Below are 24,861 nucleotides of genomic sequence, written 5' to 3'. Positions count from 1 at the left end.
GCCAAGTGGTCTTGGTGAGGGATAATGAAGGTCATGTTCCAAAGTACATTCAGTGTCCTTTCTACCCCTCAGTGCTTCCTCTCAAGTTGTGTTCAACTAGAAAAAGTACTGATTAACTAGCCAAGGACAGTGGAATGGTGGTATATAATAATCAGCAGCGGGTTTTCTCTTCCATGTTTGACCTGATGCTATGAATATTCATACGGTCCTGTATCGTTTGCTTGCTAACTCATTAGATGGCCAATGAGTAGTCTAGGGAATGCATATATTAACAGATTATGAGAACTGGTGAATGAACATTTAATCATCTCTGGGTTTCCAAATATGTATAATGTGCTTGCTTAGAATAGCAAAGTCAAAAAAGTTAAAGGAGATCAAAGTTTGTGAGAAGATTTGTAGCTCAGGTGCTCGTTGTTGTGGTTCTGTTCACCGAGCTGGGAATTTGTGTTGCATATGTTTCGTCCCCTGTCTAGGTGACATCCTCAGTGCTTGGGAGCCTCCTGTGAAGCGCCACTGCAGTGGACAGCTGGAAGTGACATCCAGAAGCGACAGAGATAAACCACTATAAATGGCGGAGGAAACATCACAGAAGCGCTTCACAGGAGGCTCCCAAGCACTGAGGATGTCACCTAGACAGGGGACGAAATGTCTGCAACACAAATTCCCAGCTCGGCAAACAGAACCACAGCAGTTAATGGAGACTATATACCATTTGCTGCTTATGAAAGCAAAAGTGATTTTGGGAAGCAGTGTCCAGCCCAATATTAGAGAGAGGTATCTTCCATTGCTCTCATTGGTGACCAAACACATCTGAAAACTCCTAATGGATCTATGCTGCATCATTCTCTGGACAGTTGGGTGTTTTATCAGCACACACCTTGGAAATGTGGACAGCTGCTTGAGACATTTGTAAGGATGAAAGAGACAATTCTTGAAAGAGAAAGCAGTGAAGCAGTTTAAAAATTTATCTGATCAAATTTCAAATAGCAAATTTCCTAACCATTTCTTATCTGAACCTGAAGGCTTTTCAAAGATTTCTCACCGTTCTGAAACTGACAGCAACCTGACAAGAAGTAAGAAAAACTGTCAGCAAGTTACCTCATTCCACCCTTTCAGTTTGTACTCTTGATTCAATTTTCACTATTCTTCCATTTATAATTTTTCTACAAAGCTGTATCATGAATGTCTTGCCCTGTCTGTGTATGATTGTGTGTGTGTTTAAGATTATGTAGGATATCACTGAATTTGCATTATAACCAAATTGATAAACATTTTGACAATTATTTGAGGAATAGGTTTGCTTTTAAATAAACAAGTTTAGTTATTGAAAAATCTTCTGAAAGTTTTATTCTAATTAAAAGTGATGAAAGGGAGAAGGTAGGGCCAGTCAGGGACAGTGGAGGGAACTTGTGCATGGAGTCTGAGCAGATAGGGGAAGCCCTAAATTAGTTTTTTGTTTCAGTTTTTACTAAGAAAAGGGGCTTGTTGTGAATGAGAACTTTGAGGAGCTGGAAAACAGGCTTGAAGAGATCAAGATTGATGAAGTTGATGTTCTGGAAATTTTGGCAAACATTAATATTGATAAGTCCCCAGGACCAAACTAGATTTATCTCAGGCTGTTCTGGAAAGCGAAAAAGGACATTGCTAAGCTTCTGGTGAAGATCTTTGCCTCCTCACGCTCCACAGGAGTCATACCGGAGGATTGGAAGGAGGTAAATATTGTCCCTCTTTTCAAGAAAGGTAATAGGGAATTCCCTGGCAATTACAGACCACTCAGTCTTATGTCTTCGGTCAACGAAGTTTTGCAAAGAATTCTGAGGGATAGGATTTATGACAATTTGGAAAAGCTTAGTGTGATTAAAGGTAGTCAGCATGGCTTTGTGAGGGGCAGGTCATACCTCACAAATCTTATGAGTTCTTTGAGGAGGTGATAATACAGGTCAATGAAGGTTGAGTGTTGGATGTGGTGTAAATGGACTTCAGAAAGGCATTTGATAAAGTTCCCCATGGTAGGCTCATTCATAAAGTCAGGAGGTATGGCATACAGGGAGGTTTGGCTGTTTGAATTCAGTATCGGTTGCTAAACACTGGTTGTAGATGGAAAGTATTCTGCCTGGAGGTCAGTGGTGAGTGGTGTCCCGCAGGGCTCTGTTCTTAGGCTCCTGCTCTCTTTGTAATTTTTATAAATGACTTGGATAAGGCGGTTGAGAGGTGGGTTAGTAAATTTGCAGATGATACAAAGGTTGGAGGTGCTGTTGATAGTATCAAGGGCTATTGCAGGCTGCAGTGTGACATAGACAGGATGCAGAGCTTGGCTGAGAAATGGCAGAGGGAGCTCAACCTGGATAAATGCAAAGTGACATATTTTGGAAGGTCAAACTTGAATGCTGAATATGGGATTAAAGACAGGATTCTTGGCAGTATGGAGGAACAGAAGGATATTGGTGTTCAAGTGCATAGATCCCTCAAAGTTGCCACCCAAATGGATAGGGTTGTTAAGAAAGCATATGGTGTTTTGGCTTTCATTAATAGGAGGATCGAGCTTAAGAACCACAAGGTTTTGCTGCAACTCTACAAGTCCCTGGTGAGACCACACTTGGAATATTGTGTTCAGTTTTGGTTGCACTATTATAGGAATGATATGGAGGCTTTGGAGAAGGTGCAAGGGAGGTTTACCAGGATGATGCCTGGACTGGAGGGCTTGCCTTATGAAAAGATGTTGACTAAGCTTGGACTTTTCTCAGTGGAGAGGAGGAGGAAGAGAGATGACCTGATCGGGGTATACAAGGTCATGAGAGGCACAGATAGAGTCAATAGCCAGCAATCTTTCCCCGGGGCAGGATTGACTGGCATGAGGTGCCAGAGTTTTAAGATATTAGGAGGAAGGTATAGAGGAGACATCAGGAGGTAGGTTCTTTATGCAGAGAGTTGTGAGTGCATGGAATGCGTTGCCAGCGGTGGTGGGGGAAGCAGAGTCATTAGAGACATTTAAGCGACTGCTGGACATGCACATGGATAGCAGTGAGTTGAGGGGTGCATAGGTTAAGTTATTTTCTTTTAGATTAGGAATAATCCTTGGCACAACATCGTGGACCAAAGGGCCTGTTCTGTGCTGTACTTTTCTATGTTCTACATTCTATGAAACAAATTGAGCATTTTTGGTAATTGAATAAGAAAAACATTTACACTTTTGATATAGATCATGGGGTTTGATTTCCAGTGGGCTCCTCCCACCAGGGATGTAACAGTACTTATTAAGATGTGGACCTAGATGAAGTAGCATACAAAAAAGCATGGATACTGAAACACACAAGAGATGCTATTGACATGGGAAACAGCCTCCAATCACTGTCAAAGAGCATGGAGGACATTTCTTTTCTAAGCTGACAATTGGATAGTGTTCCCTGCTCCATCTTCTCTGTCATTCTGCAGATCTAGTGGTAATATAAGTGCTATGTACCTACCCTATTTCCCCACAACCCCATGCCTACAAAACCTAAGAATGGACAGATCACTTTCTCCCATTGAGAGAATATAACACTTTGAAACCCACAAAGTCACCAAATACCTCCAAGAATACCCAGCATACTTCCAGGCATTTGGAATTAGAAAATGTTCTAAAACATTATCCTGCCTGCAAGTTACGTGCAAGGCCCTTCAAATAGTGCTCATGGAGGATCCATCTTGTAGTTGCATGGATGTTGTTTGCACAGTGAAGGACAGCAAAGAGGCACACTGAATATCTGTTGGTTGAACTTTGAGTTCTGATATCACTTTTGCCCGTGAGACTCAAGATGGCATCCACATAAGTTTTCCAGCACATGCAGGGGAAGCCACAACATGCTGCCTAACTGTACGACTGCAAGTAGCCTGTGGTAGGAGGCCATGAAAGTACCATGTTAGAAGACTCCCAAAGTGCTTCCACAATGTCACACTGTGAGGCAATTTTACATCCTTTCCATCTAATCATCACACTCCAATGTTTGCTCTCTTGGACCTAGATTTGACTTTCTCCATATTGTAAATATTGTCATCACCATGCTCCACTGAAGATTCATGTTTCTATTGAACTTTAAACATGCTTTTACTTGCTCTTCCATCTGCAGGAGATTGACAAATGGGCTTGGATATGAGGACACAATATCAAAATTTGCCAATGACCCAAAAACTTAGTTAACTGTAATAATGACTTTAAATGATACTGTGAACAAATAAACAAGCAAATGACAGCAGGTAGATAATAGTAAACATTCAATAGAAGGATCTGTGAGGAAAATTTATGTGAGAAAAACAGAAAAATAATGTACCTGTTTAGGAGATTGAACAGAATGTTCAAAACTAAGGTGAATTTTGATAAAAATCAGGAAGTTAACAGTTATAATTCATAAATATAATTATATAAGATTATAAGAAGAACAAAATTTAGAGACTAAAATTTAGATTAATCCAAAAGATAACTACACCCTTAGATTTTCAGACGTGGCATAACAGCAGTACTGGTGCAAAGGACATCTATAACAACTTTTAAAAACAGACAGAGTTAAATTTTCAAAAATAAAGTTTTAAACTAAAACAGCATGTAGAGAATGGTCAGGAAAATGCAACTGGGGAAAGTTCTCTGGAGATCCATCACAGACAAAAAGGCCTCTTTCTATGCTAGGTAAATAAAATCTGGTGAGACATAAATTTATGTGCTCATTCTACACTACCACGTAAGGTCAACTTCGTCTTTTATGATTCAAAAATCCAGGCTAATCACAATTTCTTCTTTTCCAATCTTTCCCAGCTACTTTCCTTACTTCAGCTTTTCCTTCACTTGCAATCATCAGCTTTTGATGTCAAAGATTCATGTCAGTTAATCTTATCATCTCGAATTGCCTTTTTTACTTTGGTACGGTCTTCCACAATTGAATTGCCACCTTTTTTTCAAATTTACAGCAACGCCAAGAATATACTAAACAACAAATTGTACAACAAACTAACTGACTTAAAGATTAATATAACTGGACACAAATAGAGTTGGTAAATTAGCATTTGAGCAGACAGAAGAGAGTACACAAATCATTCTTCTATTGTAAACTGCACATTAACGACAATTATACAGAATAGGATGATGGGCAATGGATTCATGGCCCAATTTATCTTCTCAGAGTGTTAGAACGTAACTCAGCAAACTGAGACAACCTACCCTGCAGTTGGTTCTGAAACAACATGGTCAAAGACAGGGGACATTTTAGCATCCACATTTCCCAATCAGTGATAATTCACATAGGAAGATTTATAATGTTGAAGGGGATAAAAGTATTTTAAAAGTTACAAAAATAAAAATAGCTTGGACTTGCAATTAAGAAATGTTACTAATGTACAAATTTTTTATGCATTCACATAAAATCAATTCTCTGTCAATGGTACAATATCATTGCATACGTCAACTAAATTAGAAGCTTTAATTATTACATTAGAATTATACTGAGCATTCATAGCAAATTTTTTGTGTAACATTGTATAATTAGGTTCAAAAATGCAACTCACTTAATCCAAGTGCTGTTTGAGACTGTGTCTTCCATTCCACAGTGACTCTATTCTCCAAACCATTACTTCGAGATACTATTAAGTACAAAGTACTATTGCTTTCTTCCAGATGTACTGAACGAGTCCTAAATAAAACAAAAATTTAAAGTATTCTAATTTTCAGTTTTGTGAGCATGAAGGTTTATCCCTCCCAAAAACACATTGTGGCATGAAGTTGATGCATTCATGACTTGGAACTGTACTATCTCACACTCCGTTGGAAAGGTGATCAGTTGCTTACACATGAAGAACTGCCAATTAACATTTATTAAAGCTGGAACTCTCAAACATTTGGTTGAAAGTACATTTCCTAGTACTGTGTGATGTTGCTTCAACTGAGGGGGTTAGTCAAGGGACTTGATAATCCCATTACCAATTTAATAAAAATAATCTTGAGTTGTTATGGCTCTTAGACTATATTTCCCCAACAATTCTGCTGTCACTTTCAACATATATTTTCTTAAATTAACGGAACAATCAGATGAACTACATTATATAGAACATAGAACATTACATCACAGTACAGGCCCTTTGGCCCTCAATGTTGCACCGACCTGTGAAACCAATTTGAAGCCTATCTATCCTATATTATTCCATTTTCAACAATATGTTTCTCCAATGACCATTTAAATGCCCTTAAACTTGGCAAGTCTACAACTGTTGCAGTCAGAGAATTCCAAGCCCCTCCTACTCCCTGAATAAAGGAACTACCTCTGACATCTATCCTTTATTTATCACCCCTCAATTTAAAGCTATGTCCCCTTGTACTAGCCATCACCATCTATGGAAAAAGGCTCTCACTGTCCATCATACTAACCCTCTGATTATCTGATATGTCTCTATTATGTCACTTAGCCTTTTCTCATAAGTCCTTCCCTTCATTTCAGGCAACCATCCTAGCAAATCGCCTCTGAATCCTTTCCAAAGCTTCCACATCTTTCCTATAATGCAGTGACCGGAACTGTATGCAATACTTCAAGTACAGCCGCACCAGTGTTCTGCACGGCTGCAACATGACTTCATAGGTCCAAAACTCTATCCCTTTACCAATAAAAGCTACCACACCATACACTTTCTTAACAACTCTATCAACTTGGGTGGCAACTTCAGGGATCTACGCACATGGACACCGAGATCTCTCTGCTCACCTAAGCAAGAATTTGACCATTATCCCAGTACTCTTTATTCCTATTTCTCCTTCCAAAGTGAATCACCTCACACTTTTCCACATTAAACTCCATTTGCCACCTCGTAGCCCAGCTCTGCAGCTTATCTATGTCCCCCTGTAACCTGCAACATCCTTGGCACTGTCCACAACTCCACTGACCTTAGTTTCATCTGCAAATTTATTAACCCATCCTTCTACGCCCTCATTCAGGTCATTTATAAAAATGACAAATAACAGTGGACCCAAAAACAGATCCTTGTGGTACACCAGGAACTCCAGGATGAACATTTCCCACCAACCATCACCCTTTCAGCTAGCCAATTTCTGATCCAAACCGCTAAATCAACCTCAATTTCATATTTCTGTATTTTGTGCAATAGCCTACCGTGGGGAACCTTATTTTTGCCTGATTTCTAGTTAAGAGTCTGATAACAACAAAACCTTAAAACGTTATTACCGGTAGACATGATTTGGAGATGCTGGTGTTGGACTTGGGTGTATAAAGTTAAAAATCACACAACACCAAGTTATAGTCTAACAGGTTTAATTAGAAGCACACTAGCTTTCGGAGCGACGCTCCATCAACAGGTGATAGCGGAGGGCTCGATCGTAACACAGAATTTATAGTAAAAATTTACAGTGTGATGTAACTGAAATCATACATTGAAAAATTGATTGTCTGTTAAGCCTTTCATCTGTTAGAATACAGTGATAGTTTCACTTCTTTCATGTGTAAATCACAAAACCTTTTTTTTAAAAGTTGCATTCTTGTGTTAGCTGTTAACAATGGTGATAGCTAGATAACATGTTGAAGGTGTTATTTTCAAGCAATATGTTCAACATATTGTCTAGCTATCACCATTGTTAACAGCTAACATGAGAATGCAACTTTTAAAAAAAGGTTTTGTGATTTACACATGAAAGAAGTGAAACTATCACTGTATTCTAACAGATGAAAGGCTTAACAGACAATCAATTTTTCAATGTATGATTTCAGTTACATCACACTGTAAATTTTTGCTACAAATTCTGTGTTACGATCGAGCCCTCCGCTATCACCTGATGAAGGAGCATCGATCCGAATGCTAGTGTACTTCCAATTAAACCTGTTGGACTATAACCTGGTGTTGTGTGATTTTTAACTTTATTACCGGTAGGTTTGTATTGAGTATGGGAGTCAGGAGGTCATGTTGCTGCTGTACAGGACATAGGTTAGGCCACTTTTGGAATACTGTGTGCAATTCTGGTCTCCCTCCCTTCAGAAGGATGTTTGAAATTTGGAAGGGTTCAGAAAAGAGTTACAAGGATGTTGCCAGGGTTGGACAATTTGAGCTATAGGGCGAGGCTGAATAGGCTGGGGATGTTTTCACTGGAGTGTCAGAGGATGAGGGGTGACCTTATAATGGTTTATAAAATCATGAGGGGCATGGATAGGATAAATAGACAAGGTCTTTTCCTTGGGGTGGGGGAGTACAGAACTAGAGCGCATAGGTTTAGGGTGAAAGGGGAAAGATATAAAAGGGACCTAAGGGGCAACTTTTTGATGTAGAGGACATTGCGTGTATGAAATGTGTTGCCAGGGCAAGTGGTAGAGGCTGGTTCAATTACAGCATTTAAAAGGCAGCTGGATGAGTATATGAATAAAGAAATATGCTTATCAAGCAATACATCATGGATTCCTGGATGTTGTGATCAGTCATTACTGGGGTAATTAGTCCATATGCTCCTGCTGTCATGTAATCCTGCATCAGTTCCACTATATGATGAGGAGTGCACATTAGGAATGGGCATCTACACATGTTTCAGATGGTGCCACACAATCTGTTGGTCCTGCACTGCAATGTTAGGTCCAAGCGCAGGGGTCCCAATGGTGTCTGTTTTGGTCTCTGGTTCTTGTCAGATGTTGACAGTGCCACAAATCGTGACTAAGAACAGATGTTTGCACACCACAGTGTAGAGTGGCCAAGTTTTTACCATGCATTAAACATTTGAGATAATGGACTCTTGTGGCACAGTGGTAGTCCCCTACCTCTTGGGCAGAAGGTCCCACCCACCCAGTAGGTATGTCATAAAATTCCATAAAGGTTGATTCAAAATACTTAAAACATCGAGAGTGACCAGGGTGAGTTCTCTTATAGCACTACTTGAATGCAATGGATCACAGGGAGGGAATCTGTGAGCCATTATAATTTTCTTCTGCTCTAATGTAAATGGCTTGAGTCTTTAAAAGTAAACCGTTAGCCTAAAAAAAATGCTCTGATATGTAGAGGGTACACATCTGAAACTGTTACCAATCACTGCTATCTCAATGTATTAGTCCCATAACATGCAATCAATCCACAAAGAGCAGGAACAGTCAGAGGTATGTACTTAAACATTTTAGTTAACCAAATCTATTTGTATATAGAGCCTATCTTCGAACAAGTCACTCTCATTATTGGGTCACCAATCCTTGTCACATGATTGCTGGGTTTATGTCAATGAGATAAATGAACAGTGATTATCAACCAAAAGGTGACAACCATGACTGATCTACATTAACTCAAGTTCAATTTGCCAGTTATAGCATTTAAAATATTCTATTTAATCACTAACTATTTTCATGCTACTTTATGTTTCTGAAATTAAAATTCTGTACATCAGAGCATACCACAGTGAATCACAGTTTTCTTTAAGGCAATGAGATATTGCCACTTAACATTTAAACATCGCTTGGCCAAAGTCCTATAACATCCTTTCTAATGATGCATCCACACCCCAGAAATTGCAGCAGTTGAAGAGGTAGCTCACTACTACCTTCTCCTGGGCAATTTGAAATGGACAATAATGCTTGCTGAGCTAATAATGCTGATACATCAATGAACAAATAAAAGTGGACTAGGTTTTACTAAACATATTAAATCTTATTTTAGAATTGCAAACTGTATTTTTTTTTAATCTTTGATGAATTGACTTCATAGTCCAGGAAAATTAAATCACAAACAAGCACATATTAGTAAGTAAAAACACTTTCAAACAATAGCCATTAGATTATGATAAATATACTTGAAAGTAAAACCATCTGTCAACATTCCATTCTCCATTAACATAGTTAATAATTGCAAGTTACACTAATGGACTCCGGTTATATAGACACTAACGCCGTGGTTCATTTCATGGGGCAATGCCTTGAGCAATTTAAAACTTAAAGTTTAAAATTTAAACAATCATTTGTCGTTAACTGTCAGTAAACAACTATCTGCTGCATTCTCCTTGGCATTCCCCATCCTCTACCAAAGTCCAATTGCCGCCAGTCAATATTCTCTTCTCATTCAGAATATATGTTGCTTTCCCTTTAAATTGATATTCGTGCAAATTGTCCTGATAAGTGCAAGATAACAAACTTCAACTAAATGTTTAATTTTTAGCAATTTTCAAGTTCTATACTACCAAGCAACTATTTGCTAGGTACCAAAACTGCAATAACCCATATTGCTTGATAAGAATATATGCAGTATTTTCTGACCTGTTTTCTATTGGGAAGATGCTAAAAAGTCCCAGTGGTGCCTCATTCTGAAGTATTGTTATCAGGTTTTGTACTCTCTCTCCCAGTCTAGCACCTCCAGCAGGGTCATACAAAGTAACCAGGAATTGTTCATCCATTTCTGCTTCTTCATCCAATATGGCAGAAATTTGAAGAATCTGTGGGGGAGGGGGTGTTAAAATATATCTAAAATACAGATTCAACCATATAATATACATAAGGCATAGGGAGTATTCAGGGCAGATACTTATAAATTAGCACAAGCCAACTATGGCATATGACAGTACTCAAATTACCCACTAGATGGAGCAATGAACTGAGCTAAGCCAAAATGATACGAGTTAACAGTGTGTTACCAATCAAAGATGTCTGGCCAAACAGTGGTTGGATTACAATAGAAAAGAACTTGCAGCCAGCCACATCCAGTATCATTTGAGTAGACAGTTGGAGTTTTACTGTCAGTACGTTTAGGATTCCAACTTTGCAAAAGAAATGTAACACCACCTTTTCATCCTGTTTGATCAGTGAGCAGTGTAAACAGTCATGGGGAGAGGTTCAGACCAAGTTCATGGGTTGAGTTTACTGGGATAACTACACAGTATCAGAGAGCCAGACGGGTAATAAACCAAAGATGGAAAGCATCACGTGGTGGTCACTTTTTAAATTGGAAGGAGCTGCTTAAAATGCAAACATGCTTAAACTTCTTGTTTAAAACTACAGAGAAGATTCAGCAGGAAATGGAAGAGACTCAACTTCACTTATCATGATAAGGATTGTGATGTAAAGCATAGTTAACCTTAAGTCACCACTGGATCCAAAGTTAAACATTTAGCGTGGGTAGGTCTAAGTTAGATATGCTAAACAGACATGATGGAATTAGTTTTACAATAAGCATTGGTTAAAAATGATCAATGGGAGATGCATGTGGCTAAAACACTTTCTGTATACTAGATTATCATCTTGTCAAAGACGTGCAGCTAAGTTTTTAACAGGGCCACTGTCAGGACCACTATTGTAAACCTTCCTGGCCCCCTGCATTTATAAAGCATTTTTTCTCTCATGGATGCAGGTATGCTGGCAAGACTTAATTTGATTCTTTGATAAACTTGGATAACTAACTTAGAACAAAGAGGTTTGCTCGGCTATTACAGAGAGCTGCGAAGAGTTAACCACACTGTTGTGGCTCAGTGTCACAAGTAGGCCAAACCAGGCAGATTTCCTTTCCCCAAAGGAAATTAGTGAACCAGATGGCTTTTTACATCAGAGCTGAAAATGTGTTGCTGGTTAAAGCACAGCAGGTTAGGCAGCATCCAAGGAACAGTAAATTCAACGTTTCGGGCCAGAGCCCTTCATCAGGAATCAGGCTCTGGCCCGAAACGTCGAATTTCCTGTTCCTTGGATGCTGCCTAACCTGCTGCGCTTTAACCAGCAACACATTTTCAGCTCTGATCTCCAGCATCTGCAGACCTCACTTTTTACTCGGCTTTTTACATCAATCAATCTGAATTATCATGGTTACCATTATTAAGATGAGCTTTATTGAATTTATTTATTGAATTTAAATATTATCAGCTGCTACAGTGGGATTTGATGCTGGACTGCAGAAGCATTAGCCAGGACCAGTGGATAACGTGGCCAATGATTTATCTCTCTGCTATCGTTTTCCTATAAATCTCCCCACATTTCTAATACTATTCCATTCTGTAATCTCAATCTTTTTATCACTCTCTGCAAAATGTATAAACTTTTAAAGACAATTTTTTTAAAAAAATTACCTTCATTCTCTCACCATCTTCAAATAAAGTAAAACCGTGTGTAGGTTTCAGGTCAAGTGACGGGTCTGAACCATTCACACTTGTGACAATATACTGAACAGTCACCATTCCGAATGTCCCCAGTAGTGGGTTCCTTACAATGTGCAGCGTTGCAACACTCTCTGATAATCCAATAGAAGTTGGCTCCTTGAGGAAGAAGTGCTTAGTGTTGTTAAATGATAGAATCCCATGTCCATCATCATTGGCAAAAATGGTTACTGTTACTGTAATAACAAGAGTGAATTATCAACAGTTGTCCCTTTGGGATAAGACATCCGCTCCAAAAGTGTTATACTATAATCCTTCAGCTGGTCTAAGGGACTGTAATTGTTTAATCATAAAACATGTACCAAAATTCATTTTGTGTACATTGAAAAGACAGTAAAACAAAAATACATTGAGCAAGAGTAGAAACGTACTATATAATACTGGTAACATGAACTATGCATGAAATTTCAACATCTACTATTTCATGAAGGCTATAAATTTCAATTTTTTTGATCCTTGAAACTGCACCTGAATATGTAATTATGTTCATTGCTAATACAGAAATAGAAAACTAGGAGCAAGAGTAGTCCTTTGGCCTTTGAGCCTGAACATGATCATAGGTGATCATCCAACTCAATACCCTGTTCCACTTTCTCTCCAAACCCTTTTGATTCATTTAGCCTGAAGAATTATATCTAACTCCTTCTTGAAAAAAAATGATTTCAATGTTACTCTTATTAGAAAGTTTAATTGTATTGTCTGCACTGACTGTCATTTACAAATGATCAATATTTGCATACTATTCCATAAATATGTGAGTAAAAAATGAGGTCTGCAGATGCTGGAGATCAGAGCTGCAAATGTGTTGCTGGTCAAAGCACAGCAGGTTAGGCAGCATCTCAGGAATAGAGAATTCGACGTTTCGAGCATAAGCGTACGGTGCAATTACTAAGCTGGCCCTATGGATCTCATTATACATCAACATGGAGCAAATGGGTTAGTTTCGGAAACGAAATAAAATTATTGCAACACATGCAAATTTGGTTGATAAAATAATAGATGCATCAGAGTGAGTTCAAGGCTGAAAACCTCCTTCAGTGTTACCATGATTGTAAAATTGCTTACGCTTTATCATTATAACAGATCATCAGTGACCTTTTTGTGGTGACAAGGCAATTACATTTCATTAGTCTGTAGTTTATCCTGTTAGGATTTTTTAATTCATTCATGGGATATGAGGATCACTTGTTGCCAGTATTTATTATCCATATATAAATGTCTATGAGAAGGTGCTGCACTCCATGGAGGATATGTCATAGTGCAACTAGGAGTTCCAGGATTTGGACCCAAGGACAGTGAAGAAACATGATATAGTTCCAGGTCAGGAGGTTGAGTGGTTGGAAAGGGGGCTTGCAGGTGGTGGTATTCCTATGCAGATGTCCTTGTCCTTATTGATTATAGCGGTTTGTAAGATGATGTTGACAGAACCTCAGAGAGTCACTACAATGTATCTTCTGGATTGTACACACTGCTGCCACTGTGCATCAGTGGTGAAGAGGGTGAATGTTGAAGGTGCTGAATGCCAATCATGCAGCCTGCTTTGTCCTGGAATGTTTATAATCAACCAGGCAAGTGAGAAATATTCCTGACTTTTCCCACATTGCAGCAGACTCTGGTGAGTTAGGTCAGTTACTCACCACAGAATTGCCTGTCTCTGACCCGCTCTTGTTTGTTATTCAACCTCAGAAACCTTGACCTCTAAAATACTTAAAGAAATTACATTTTCCAATTTGAGATATTACATGCATTAATTCCTTCCTGTACAGTTTTAGTTACTTAGAGTGATGATAAAAGGAAGTTGATGAAAAGGGCCTCCGTAAAAATCTCCATGTTGTGTTGCTAGTGACCACAAAACAATTGTACATTCATGATGTGGAAGGCCTCGTGATTCATAAAGGCAAGGAGTTCATCTGAGGGAACTTGCAAAGCGACACAGGTAGAGATACCATGGAATAAGGGATCAGTGGAAAATTCAGCACTGATTACAAAGGCAAATCACAGGCAGAATATTATTACTGCAATCTTGTGACAGACTGGGAGGACAGGAAGCATACAAATTCACAACTGCAATGACCCCTGCAATTTGCCCATCATAACAGGTCCCCAGGCCATTTCCTTATACTGCCACTCATCCCTGGAACATCTGGACAAGGACACCTATGTCATGCCACAGTTCTATCTTCATATTATCCTATCCAGACTGATCTCCAAACTCTTGAGACCTTGGACTCGGCTCTGCCCTCTGCAATTCGATCCTCAGCTTCCTGACCCACAGACCACAATCAGTCAAGACATACAACTGCACCTCCTCCACAATAACATCTTCAACACTGGAGCCCCCAAAGGATGTATTCTCAGCCCCCTACTGTACTCCCTGTAAACCCACGACTCTGTAGCCAGATTCCATCTACAAGTTTGCTGATGACATCATCACGGTTGGACGGATATCAAACGACGATAAGTCAGAATACATAAAGGAGATAGAGGACTTGGTGCAATGAGAACAACCTCTCTCTCAATGTCGACAAAACTAAATTACTGACCATTGACTTCAGAAAGAAAAGAGGTCAACCCCGCCCCGTCTACATCAATGGAGTGGAGATTGAGAGGATTGAGAGTGTCAAGCTCTGAGGAGTAACAATAACTGACAACCTGTCCAGGATCTCCAATGCAACAATCAAGAAGGCACAAAATGCCTCAGGCTGCTCAGGAAATTCAGCATGTCCATAAGGACCCTCACTAACATTACAGATTTACCATTCAAAGCCTACTGTCCAAGTACATAACGGCCTGGTACGGCAACTGCTCTGCCCAGGTCCAGAAGAAACTACAGAAGGTTGTGCTTACAGCCCAGATCATCATGGAAGCCAACCTCCCATCCATGGACTCCATCTACACGTCTCATTGTTGTAGCAAGGCTGCCAACATCATCAAAGACCCAATGAACTTGGGTATTGCTCTCCAGCAACCTGTTCCGTCAGGCAGAAGATACAGAAGCTGAAATACATACACTAGCAGGTTCAGGAACAGCTTCTTTCCGGCCACTGTTAGACAGCTGAATGGACTCTCTAACTTCAAAAAACACCAATCTTGCTAATGTCGATCTCACCTAGCGCACAGCCTGTGAAGTGTAACCTGTATGCCTTACTCTGTCCAATTTTGTTTTCATCTTATGTTCTGTATGTCTTTGTTTACTATGATGTGCCTGTACTGCTCATTAACAAAACTTTTCATTGTACGTAGGTACGCATGACAATAAATCAAATAAAATCAAATGAAATCAAATCAACTACAACAAGCAATGTAATGCCCCCTGCAGCAGTTGATTCCATATGATCTCAGAGGTAACACACTGACCCAGATTCTGAGGTGAATGAATAATCCTTAATTACTGATCAGCAAAGAACTGTAGGCATGGTGTCCTGAGAACATAACTTGAGTTTTTAATGAAGCAACAGAGAGTTAGTGATGGTAATGCTATTAATGTGGTAAGCATGGACTGCCAAAAGACATCCTGGGCTTTATCAATGGAATGCAAGAGCAGGAAAGTCATGGATAAAACATTGGTTTGATCTCAACTACAGCACTGCATCCAAAGCTGACTACAGTTTAGGAACAATGTGAAGACATCAGAGAAAGTGCAGAAATGATTGGCTGGCAGTTACGTAGAAAGATTGGAAAATTTGAGTTTGCTCTGCTTTAAGGAGGAAGTGCTCGAGAAAAGGTTTGATAGAGATAGTGCAATTCATGAAGGATCTGGACAGAGTAGACAGGGAAAAAATGTTCCCATTCATGGAAGTATCAAAAACCAGAGGGTACACATTTAAGATAGTGATAAAAGTTACTATGGCGAAACAAGGAACAACATTTTCATGCATCATGTGGTTAGGATCAGGAATACACTATCTAAGTGTGAGATGCAGGCAAGATAAACTGAAGTTTTCAAGGGAACCAAAGGGAACATTTACAGGACTGTGAAGAAAAGACACAGATATGAGACGAACACAAGAATTAGGGGCAGGTGTGGGCTACTTGACCCCTGGAGCTTGCTCTACATTCCAAAGGATCATAGCTGATCTGACTGTGGCCTCAACTCCACTTTCCTGTTTGCCCTCAGAACCTTTGACTCCCTTGTCGCTCAACTACTTACCTTGAAAATATTCAGTGACCCAGCCTCCACTGCTCACTGGGGTAGAAACTTCCCTCGACCAATAGCCCTCTCAGAGCAAAAAAGAACTCCTCACTTGAGTCTTAAATCAGAGGCTTGCAACTGATTAAACCTGGCCACCTAGTTGTAGAGTCCCTCAAAAGAGGAAACATCCTGTCATGCACCCAACCTGTAAAGCTTCCCCTGGATCTTGTCTGTTTCAATAAGATTACCTCTCAAGGCCATTGAGTGTAGGTCCAACATGCACAAGATTTCCTTAGAAACCCCTTCATGCCAGGAATCAGTTAAATGAATCTTCTCTGAATTGTTTCTAAAGTAGAGAAGCCAGTGTTGGATGGGTGGAAGGTTTGTTCAATATATCGTTTCAGTTGCATGACACTGAAATCTTTTGCTACAAATTCTGTGTCTAATGATCCTGCTCCAGAGCTACCTGATGAAAATACTTCCAAATTAATCTGTTGGACTATAACCCAGCGTTGTGTGATTTTTAACTGTTTCTAAAGTGACTATATCCTTTCTTGGGCAAGGAGCCCAAAACCGTACTAGGTTGCATTCTTACTGCTTCTGCTTTTGCTTCGACTGTGTCAACATCACAACGAATACCAATATTTTGCCAACATTTTTCTTGGCTGTGTGAGCTTGTCAATAGATGTGGAAGATATAAACAGGAGCAGCCTTTTTGACCTTGCTTGGCCATTCAATACGATCATAACTGATCAAGCTTAGTACCCTAATTCTGCATTACCCTTGTGATACAATGCTAGGTTAACTGGCATATAGTTCTCTGCTTTTTGTCTCTAGAAGCGGTGTTCCACATGTGATTTTCCAATTTGCTGTGACCTTATCAAAATGAAGGGAATTTTGGAAAGTGACAACCAATACTATCTCCTATCTCTGCAGTCACTTCTTTTAAGTTCCTAGGATACAGGTGATCAGTTCCAGAGGACGAGACAGCCTTTAGCTCTGATAGTTTTCAGAGAACCCAGTATGTGAAATGCTTCTTCAGATGACAGCAGAAGCATGACAAGCCAAATGTTTTCCTTCTGTGCTGTAATTATTCTGTGCTTCAATTCTATGAAACTGTATCAGAAGAGGACAAATTCCTGGGAGCTTTTCTTTTCCATCTAATTGTTTGCCCACAGCTTCGGTTTTCTTTGTCACTGCCTCTTACTCCTGCTGCATCAGTTCTGAAAAGCTTCTGTTCAGACTTTAAACATTAACTTTTTTTCTTTCTCTCCACACATGCTGCCAACCCTACTGAGATTCTCCAGCATTCTGTGTGTTTGTTACTGCTCCATCTTGTTGTCCTCCTCCCTTTACCAGAGTGGAATGACTGGTAAGAATACCAATAAGGCGCATTTACTTTTATAACATCCACATTCACAATGAGGCTTTTGAACTGATCCAGCATTGTACAGAACAGGATTTTCTAGAAACAATAAGAAACTTCATGTGTTGAAGGGAAGTGGCCCTAGCGTTGAAACCAAAAGAACCATTACCTACTTTCAACCAGTTTTTAATTTTAATTTTATTTTCTCTTCTGACCAATTTTCAATGGAATATTTTACCATCTCTTAATTTAGAAGACCATAACCTTCTCTGATAAATATCCATGTGATCCCTTTTCAGAAGTTCACATTTAGTCCATGCACACTATACTAAATAGATTTCCACCAGTTACCAGGTCTGTTGTTTTGTTATTTTTAATCATGAATTACAGCAAAATGACATGCACTCTAAATAATTTTCCACACATCAAACAAATTAAAGTGCACACATTTTGGATATAGAGATTTGCACAGTCTCAGAATAGGGGGCTGCCAATTTAAGACTGAGATAAGGAGGAACATCTTCTCTCAGATGGCTAAGATTATTTGAAACTCCTTGTCGCAGATAGAAAGAGATCAGGCAAAGTCCTTGTGCATATTTAAGGCTGAGATAAGTAACTTTTTCAACTCTACAGGAATCAAGGGGAAAGAGCAGCAAAGTGGCTGTGAGGAATGTCAGATGAGCTTATTGAATGACAGAGTTAACTCAAGGGACTGAATGGCCTACTCCTGTTACTGCTTCCTATGGTCTTCATTTTGATGCATTGTCCGATTGTCTCTAGCCATTTGTATGGTGCATATTCTTTTCGTTACCTATGGTTCTTTCTCCTAGTTCTAGTCCGAAAGACGGATTGGTGAGAATCAGCTGGAAGGCTTCATCATCTTCTGGAATATTGTCATCGAGAATTGCAACCTCAATAGATTTGTATCTCTCTCCATCAGCAAAAAAAATTGTCTGCAAATTTGAGAGAAACAAATTATCACCGAGTATCAAAATCATTTACAGCAGCCATAGAAAAGAATGGAGTAGCTATTTAGGGTCTTGATAAGATCAGGAACAAAGTCAGAAAGGACCCAAGACACTGGAACCAGCCAATGTGTCCATTTCCTGACTTTGTTCCTGGCAATTGGGCAAGGTATGTTTGAGACCTGACAACACTGCTTGTACCCATGACGAGGGCAGCTTTATGCCAAAGAGATTTCGTCACTCTCAGCAGTGGTCTGACCAAATTATGAATCATTGAAAAGCAACTCAGAGCAAAATCTAAGCTAATGATTTTTAAGGCAGCAAAATTTGTGTCTTCATGTTGAACACAGTTCTTCACAATTTGAATATGCATTCTTATGTGGAGGAGTAGAGGTCATGTCACTGGACTAGAAATCGAAAGGCCGAGAAAAATACTCTCTGAATGTGATTCAATTGAAATTGCTGGCAAAACCAGGAAGACAGATTATTATTAGAACGGAGATAGATTGGGAAAGGGGGAGGTGGAATGAGACCTAGGTGTCCCTGTACACCAGTTGCTGAAAATGAGCATGCAGGTGGTGAAGAAGGCAAATAGTATGCTCACCTTCATAGCGAGAGGATTTGAGTACAGCAGCAGGGATAGCTGCAATTATATAAGGCCTTGGTGAGACCACACCTGGATAAGTGTGTACAGTTTTGATCTTCTTATCTGAGGAAGGGTTTTTTGACTATGGAGGGGGTACTGTACCCAGTTCTGGATGCCATGTTTTGGGAAAGATGCACAGCAAACATTCGCGTGAATGCTTCCAGCACACAAACTTCAATGACAGATTTAGATTCAAGAAGTTGGGACTGTTTTCCTTGAAGAAAAAAAAGTACATAGGTTGATAGAGATACTGGTGAAAGAATTAAGAACAGGGCACAGATTTAAGTTAATTGGCAAAAGTAGCAATGGAAGCATAAGGAGGGTTTTTTTAAAATGAAGCAAGAATCTGGAATGCGCTGTCTGAGAGTGTGGTGATAGAAGGTTCAATTGAGCCATTCAAGAAGGAATTGGATTGGCATCTGAAAAGGAAGAATGTACAGGAATATAGGGAGAAGCTGGGGAAGTAGTACTAATCAACTGCTCCTTCAGAGCGCAAGTAGAAGCATGATGGGTCAAATGGCCTCTTTCCATATTAGAACAATTCTTTAATAATGTGTAGACACAGCAAACTTGCAGCTAATTAGAGTGAAATACATTCAGGTCCTGTATAACCAATGAAATCAGGATGTGCCTGCAAAGAAAAAAAAATAAGCAAATTTCGGTTAGCCAGACATCCAACATCAGTGGTTAAACATTTGGTTTGCTTCAACAAACCACTTAACGATCATGTTCTTGTTGAATGAAACAGATCAATTGTTCATAAGGAAAAAGACATTCACAGAGTAGAAAAATACGTGCTGCTCCACCTGATGTTTTGAGTAGTTTCATCATCAGATCATGCTATGCTATAAATGTACAAAGATCATTAAGTCATTGAGAAAATGTGGATTATTTAATTCAATTGATGCAGAAAAAAGTGATTTGTTGCAAAGGGAAGATTATGAAAACTAAAAGCATCACATCTGATCCAGTGAGAGATCCTGGTGGTCATACCAGGAATGAAATCAATGAACTCAGATACATTGACAATATAAAATGAGGCCAGTCAACCCACTGTGTCCATGCTGGTCTATGAAGATCTGACGACACAAATCTCATTCTCCAGCTTTTGGCCATAGCCCTGGAGGATATAGCAAGGCAACGGAACATCTAAATGTTGCTTAAATGTTACAAGAATTTTTAATTCAACCACCCTTTCAGGCATTACATTCCAGACTTCCACACCTTATATTAAAATAAATTCCTCTCAACTCTCCTCTTAACCTTCTACCTCTTACCTTAAACCTATACACCGAGGGTATTGACCCCTCTATTAATGGAAATCAATGTCTTCCTGTCCATCCTCTGTCCCTCATAATCGTATACACCTTTGTCAGGTTGCTTCCCAACCTTCAATGCAACAAGGAAAACAACACCAACCTTTCCAATCTTTCCTCATAGCTCAGACCCCCCAGCCCAGGGCAGGGTCTTGGTAAATTTTCTGTGCACTCTCTCATATCCTTCCTTTATGTGGTGACAACAACTGCATGCAATTCTCCAGTTGGGCCTAACCCACATTTTCTATAGTTCCAGCACAACCTCCTTGTTCTTGTATTCTATACCTGGCCTAATAAAGGCAAGTATCCCAGATGCCTTCCTAACCATTTACCTATCTACCTGTTACCTTCAGGAATTTGTGGAGAGACATACCAGGTCCATCTTGTATTCAGTCCTTTCCAGGGTTCTACCAATTCATAGTGTAACCTTGTTAACTACCCTTTGTGTCAGAATTCAAAAATGATGGCTGGATTTTGGAAGCCATTGAAAAGTGCATTCTTGTTTTGGTGGCAGGGTGGAGGAGGCACACAAAATAGATTGGATGTCAAGCTCACCATTTTATCAAATGGTTTTACAACCGCCTTAATACCTGATTGGTTGGCAGCTCCAGAGAATGTGAATTCCACCCAATGAGGGTTGATGTCCCAGTCTTTACTATTTTAGTCCACCTGAAGCACATTATGGCTGTGGAGAAGGCACACTCTCAGTCTGTTAGCTCCCAGCTGGATTTCTGCCCAAGGGGACAGATAGTTTGCCATTACATGATAATAAAACAAATTAATTTTAAAATAAAAGCTGTGCCATTAGCACTAATGTTTTTCACTTTTCAAAATAATGGCCACCTGCATTTTATACTCAGCTTCTGAACTGACACCTTGTTTTTCTGGAAGGATTTTTGGAGGTTTCTAAAGTTGACTTGCATGCTGCAATCCATGGTGCATGAAGTGTGAAAGTTTGCTCAATTTCCAAGAAACTTTGATCATTAAAATTTTGGTTTTAACTTGCCATAACTCTGGGAGCATGTTTTTCTTATGGTTTTTTAACTGTTAGACAACCCTTATCTCTGTATTTAACTCCACAGTGTTGGGACCTAACAGGTTTCCAGCTGGAATTCAACTTGATGGACAGGTGTGGCATCCAGTTAGACCAAGAATACTATGAAGAAGATAAGAGGATTAGTTATGCTCAACCTCCAACTTTTGAGAGTGCAAGTGGAAGGAATGCCTAATCGCTGATCCTGAGGATGTTGGGTTTGATCCTCAATGTACAAATAATGTGGATGTCAAATTACACCAGTGAAGCCATTTGAATCTGAGGTTTCCTGACTCATCAAAATTCCTATTACTACATTCCAAATCAGTCTCTTTTCCTTCCTTACCAGTCTCTTTTCCTTCTGGACTGCATTTGGGAAATGCTAACTTGAGACAGCACATTTCAACAGAAAATCCATCCTTACCTTTTAAGAATCAACTTAACATGCTAAAATTTGATCACAAAATCACTTCTTACCATTGGTGTCACATTGAAATCTTGTCCCAATTGAGCTTCTAGATTCTGTATGTAGTAAAACAGAGATACATTCCCATGTGCACCCCCACCTCGATGTATCAACAAGGTTAGGTTTTCAGTGGTCTCATTCACCTCAAAGCTTACAGGGGAAAAAAAAGTGAAAGGTTACCAATGAAGTAAAGATTTTAAAAGCACAGCTTTAGAAATTGCATGCCTTAACTTCTCTACTGCCTTTAAATTATAAAATCTGATCATTGGAATCAAATTGAGCAAATGGAGCTGCACAATGATTCTCTTCACTCCTTTCACCTCTCACCTTAACTAAAGTGAGAAGAATGTATCCAAGTAAGTGGTCACTTAGCATTGCAAGGCATCAGTGTACGAACTTCAACCCTCTCATTTCAATTGATGCATGTTTCACATCTAATTTTTAAGACTAAAATAAAACAACATACAATGTGGCAAAGATTAGTGGCAAGCCCAATAATTGGGCAAATTTTAAAAACTAACAAAAGTCAGCAATAGAGGGAGAAGATGCATTTTGGGTATAACCTTGCAAGTAACATCAAGAGTTTCTTTAAATATGGAAAGGAAGAGAGAAGTCAAAGTGAACAGAGGCCTCTTACAGAATAAGGTGGCAAAACAGGAATGGGCAGCACTAAATAGCAAAGGAATTGAATAAATACCTTGCATGGTCTTCACAGTAGAAGACACTAATAGCATCCTAAAATTATGAAATATTCAAGGGAAAAACAAGAGGAAGTAAATATAATTATTATCACTAGAGAATAAGGTACTAATGAAAATAACGGGATTAAAGACCGATAAGTCCCCTGAGCCTGCTGAGACACATTCTGAGATATTAAATGAAGTTACCACAGAGATAGTGGTGACACAATACTAATTGTCCAAAAATCCTTAGATTCTAGAACTTCCCAGAGGGTGGGAAAACTGTCAAGGCAACACCTTTTTTAAGAAAGGAAGGAGACCAAAACAGATAGCTATAGGATAGCCAGCTTAATGTCTGCTATTGGAATATGTTAGAGTCTATTATAGAGTAGGTAATAGCAGAGCATTTAGAAATGCAATATATGACCTAGCAGAGTCAGCATAGTTTCATGAAGGGGAAATCATGCCTGACAAATTTAATAAATTTCTTTGGAGAGGTTTCAAGCAGGATAGATAAAAGGAAAGCAGTGAATATAATTTATTTGGGTTAGCAGAAGGCAGTCCATCCATTAGGTTACTGAATAAAAACCCATGGTATTACAGGTAGTATATTAGCATGGATATAGGATTGGCTAATTGATAGAAGACAGAGTTGGAATAAGAGGCACTCTATTAGGCTGGCAAACTGTAACTAGTGTTGTGCCAAGATTCAGTGCTGGGACCACAATTATTTACAATATATAAAGACTCAAATGAAAAAGTGAATGCACTATTGTCAAATTTGCAAATGGCACACAAACAGGTGGAAAAGCAAGCAGTGAAGCTGACACAGACTGAGTGAGTAGGCAAAAACTTGGCAGATGGAATATAATGTGCAGAAATGTGAGTTTACACATTTTGGCAGGAAGGATAGAAAATGTATGTTATTTAAATGGAGAAAATCAGAGGGATTTGGGAATCCTTGTTCATGAATCACAGGAAGCTAGCATCCAAGTTCAGCAGAATTAGGGAAGGCAAATGGAATGTTGACCTTTATTTCAAAAGTAATGGAGTATAAAGGTAATGGCGTACAAAAATAAGTAGGTTTTGTTAAAACTGTACAAAGTAATAGTCAGAGTACAACAACAATATGGCAAACAATTTTGGGCCCTTTATATAGGAAAGATATATTGGCATTAGCAATGTTCACTAGGCTGATAGCAGGTACGGAGGAATTGTCTTATGAGGAGATGTTGAGGAAATTGGACCTATATGTTGGATTGTAGAAGAATGAGAGGTGATTTTATAGAAACATGCAGCATTCTTAAAGGACTTGGAAGGATACATGTGGAAAGATTGTTTCTCCTTGTGGGTGAGTCTAGGACCAGACGGCATAACCCAAGAACAAGGGATCCCACAGTTATGTGATAAATGAAGAGGAATTTAATCTCTCAATTAGTTATGTATCCATGGAATTCATTACCATAGCGGACTGTGAAGGCTTGTCATTAAGTATATTCAAAGCTGAGACAGACAGATTATTAATCAGTAAGGGAACTGGGGTTATGTGGAAAAGGCTACTTCAACTTCACTGTCTTATGGCCTTAAAAGAGTCAATCAAAGTGATTCAGTTACCCACTGCAGTAGAAATATTTCCTCTTTTACTGTGGTTGGAGGTGATTTTGGGAGATGAATATGTTCTAGTTTTATGATATGGAAAGCCTTTCTCCCCTTGCCGGGAAGTCTAGGACCAGAGGACATAATCACAACAAAGGGGATTGCACATTTAAGACAATGATGAAGAGGAGGAATTTCTTCTCAGAGGGTGTTGTCAATCTGTGGAATTCTTTACCACAGAGGCTGGCCAGTTTGGGTTAACTGTATTCAAGGCTGAGATAGACAGATGTTTAAATAGTAAGGAATCAATGTTAATGGGGAAGAAACAAGAAAGTGAAGTTGTGGGTTATCAGATTAGCCATGATTTCATTGAATGGCTGAACATATTCAATGGGCTGAATTCTGCTTCCATGTCTTATGGTCTTAGTACAGAATTAACTTCACAGTTAGCAATAGTAAATTAAACTAATATAATTTAATAACAATGCATAAATCAATACAAAACAAAACAGTCTTTTATTAACTAGTAATGTATGT

At 39.1% G+C, this 24,861-nt stretch overlaps 1 protein-coding gene across 1 annotated transcript in view; it reads right to left on the bottom strand.

Moving 5' to 3' along the window:
- adgrv1 (adhesion G protein-coupled receptor V1) overlaps positions 1-24,861 on the bottom strand; it is a 566,067-nt gene that overhangs the window by 375,461 nt on the left and 165,745 nt on the right. Inside the window, 5 exon segments of the mRNA XM_060841343.1 lie at positions 5,533-5,657; positions 10,245-10,420; positions 12,038-12,300; positions 18,434-18,575; positions 22,060-22,198. Coding sequence (XP_060697326.1) covers positions 5,533-5,657; positions 10,245-10,420; positions 12,038-12,300; positions 18,434-18,575; positions 22,060-22,198 — 845 coding nt within the window.

Source organism: Hemiscyllium ocellatum, chromosome 2 (genome assembly GCF_020745735.1).
Source record: "Hemiscyllium ocellatum isolate sHemOce1 chromosome 2, sHemOce1.pat.X.cur, whole genome shotgun sequence".
NCBI classification, from domain to species: Eukaryota; Metazoa; Chordata; class Chondrichthyes; order Orectolobiformes; family Hemiscylliidae; genus Hemiscyllium; species Hemiscyllium ocellatum.
This window is presented reverse-complemented; position numbering and strand designations above follow the sequence as displayed.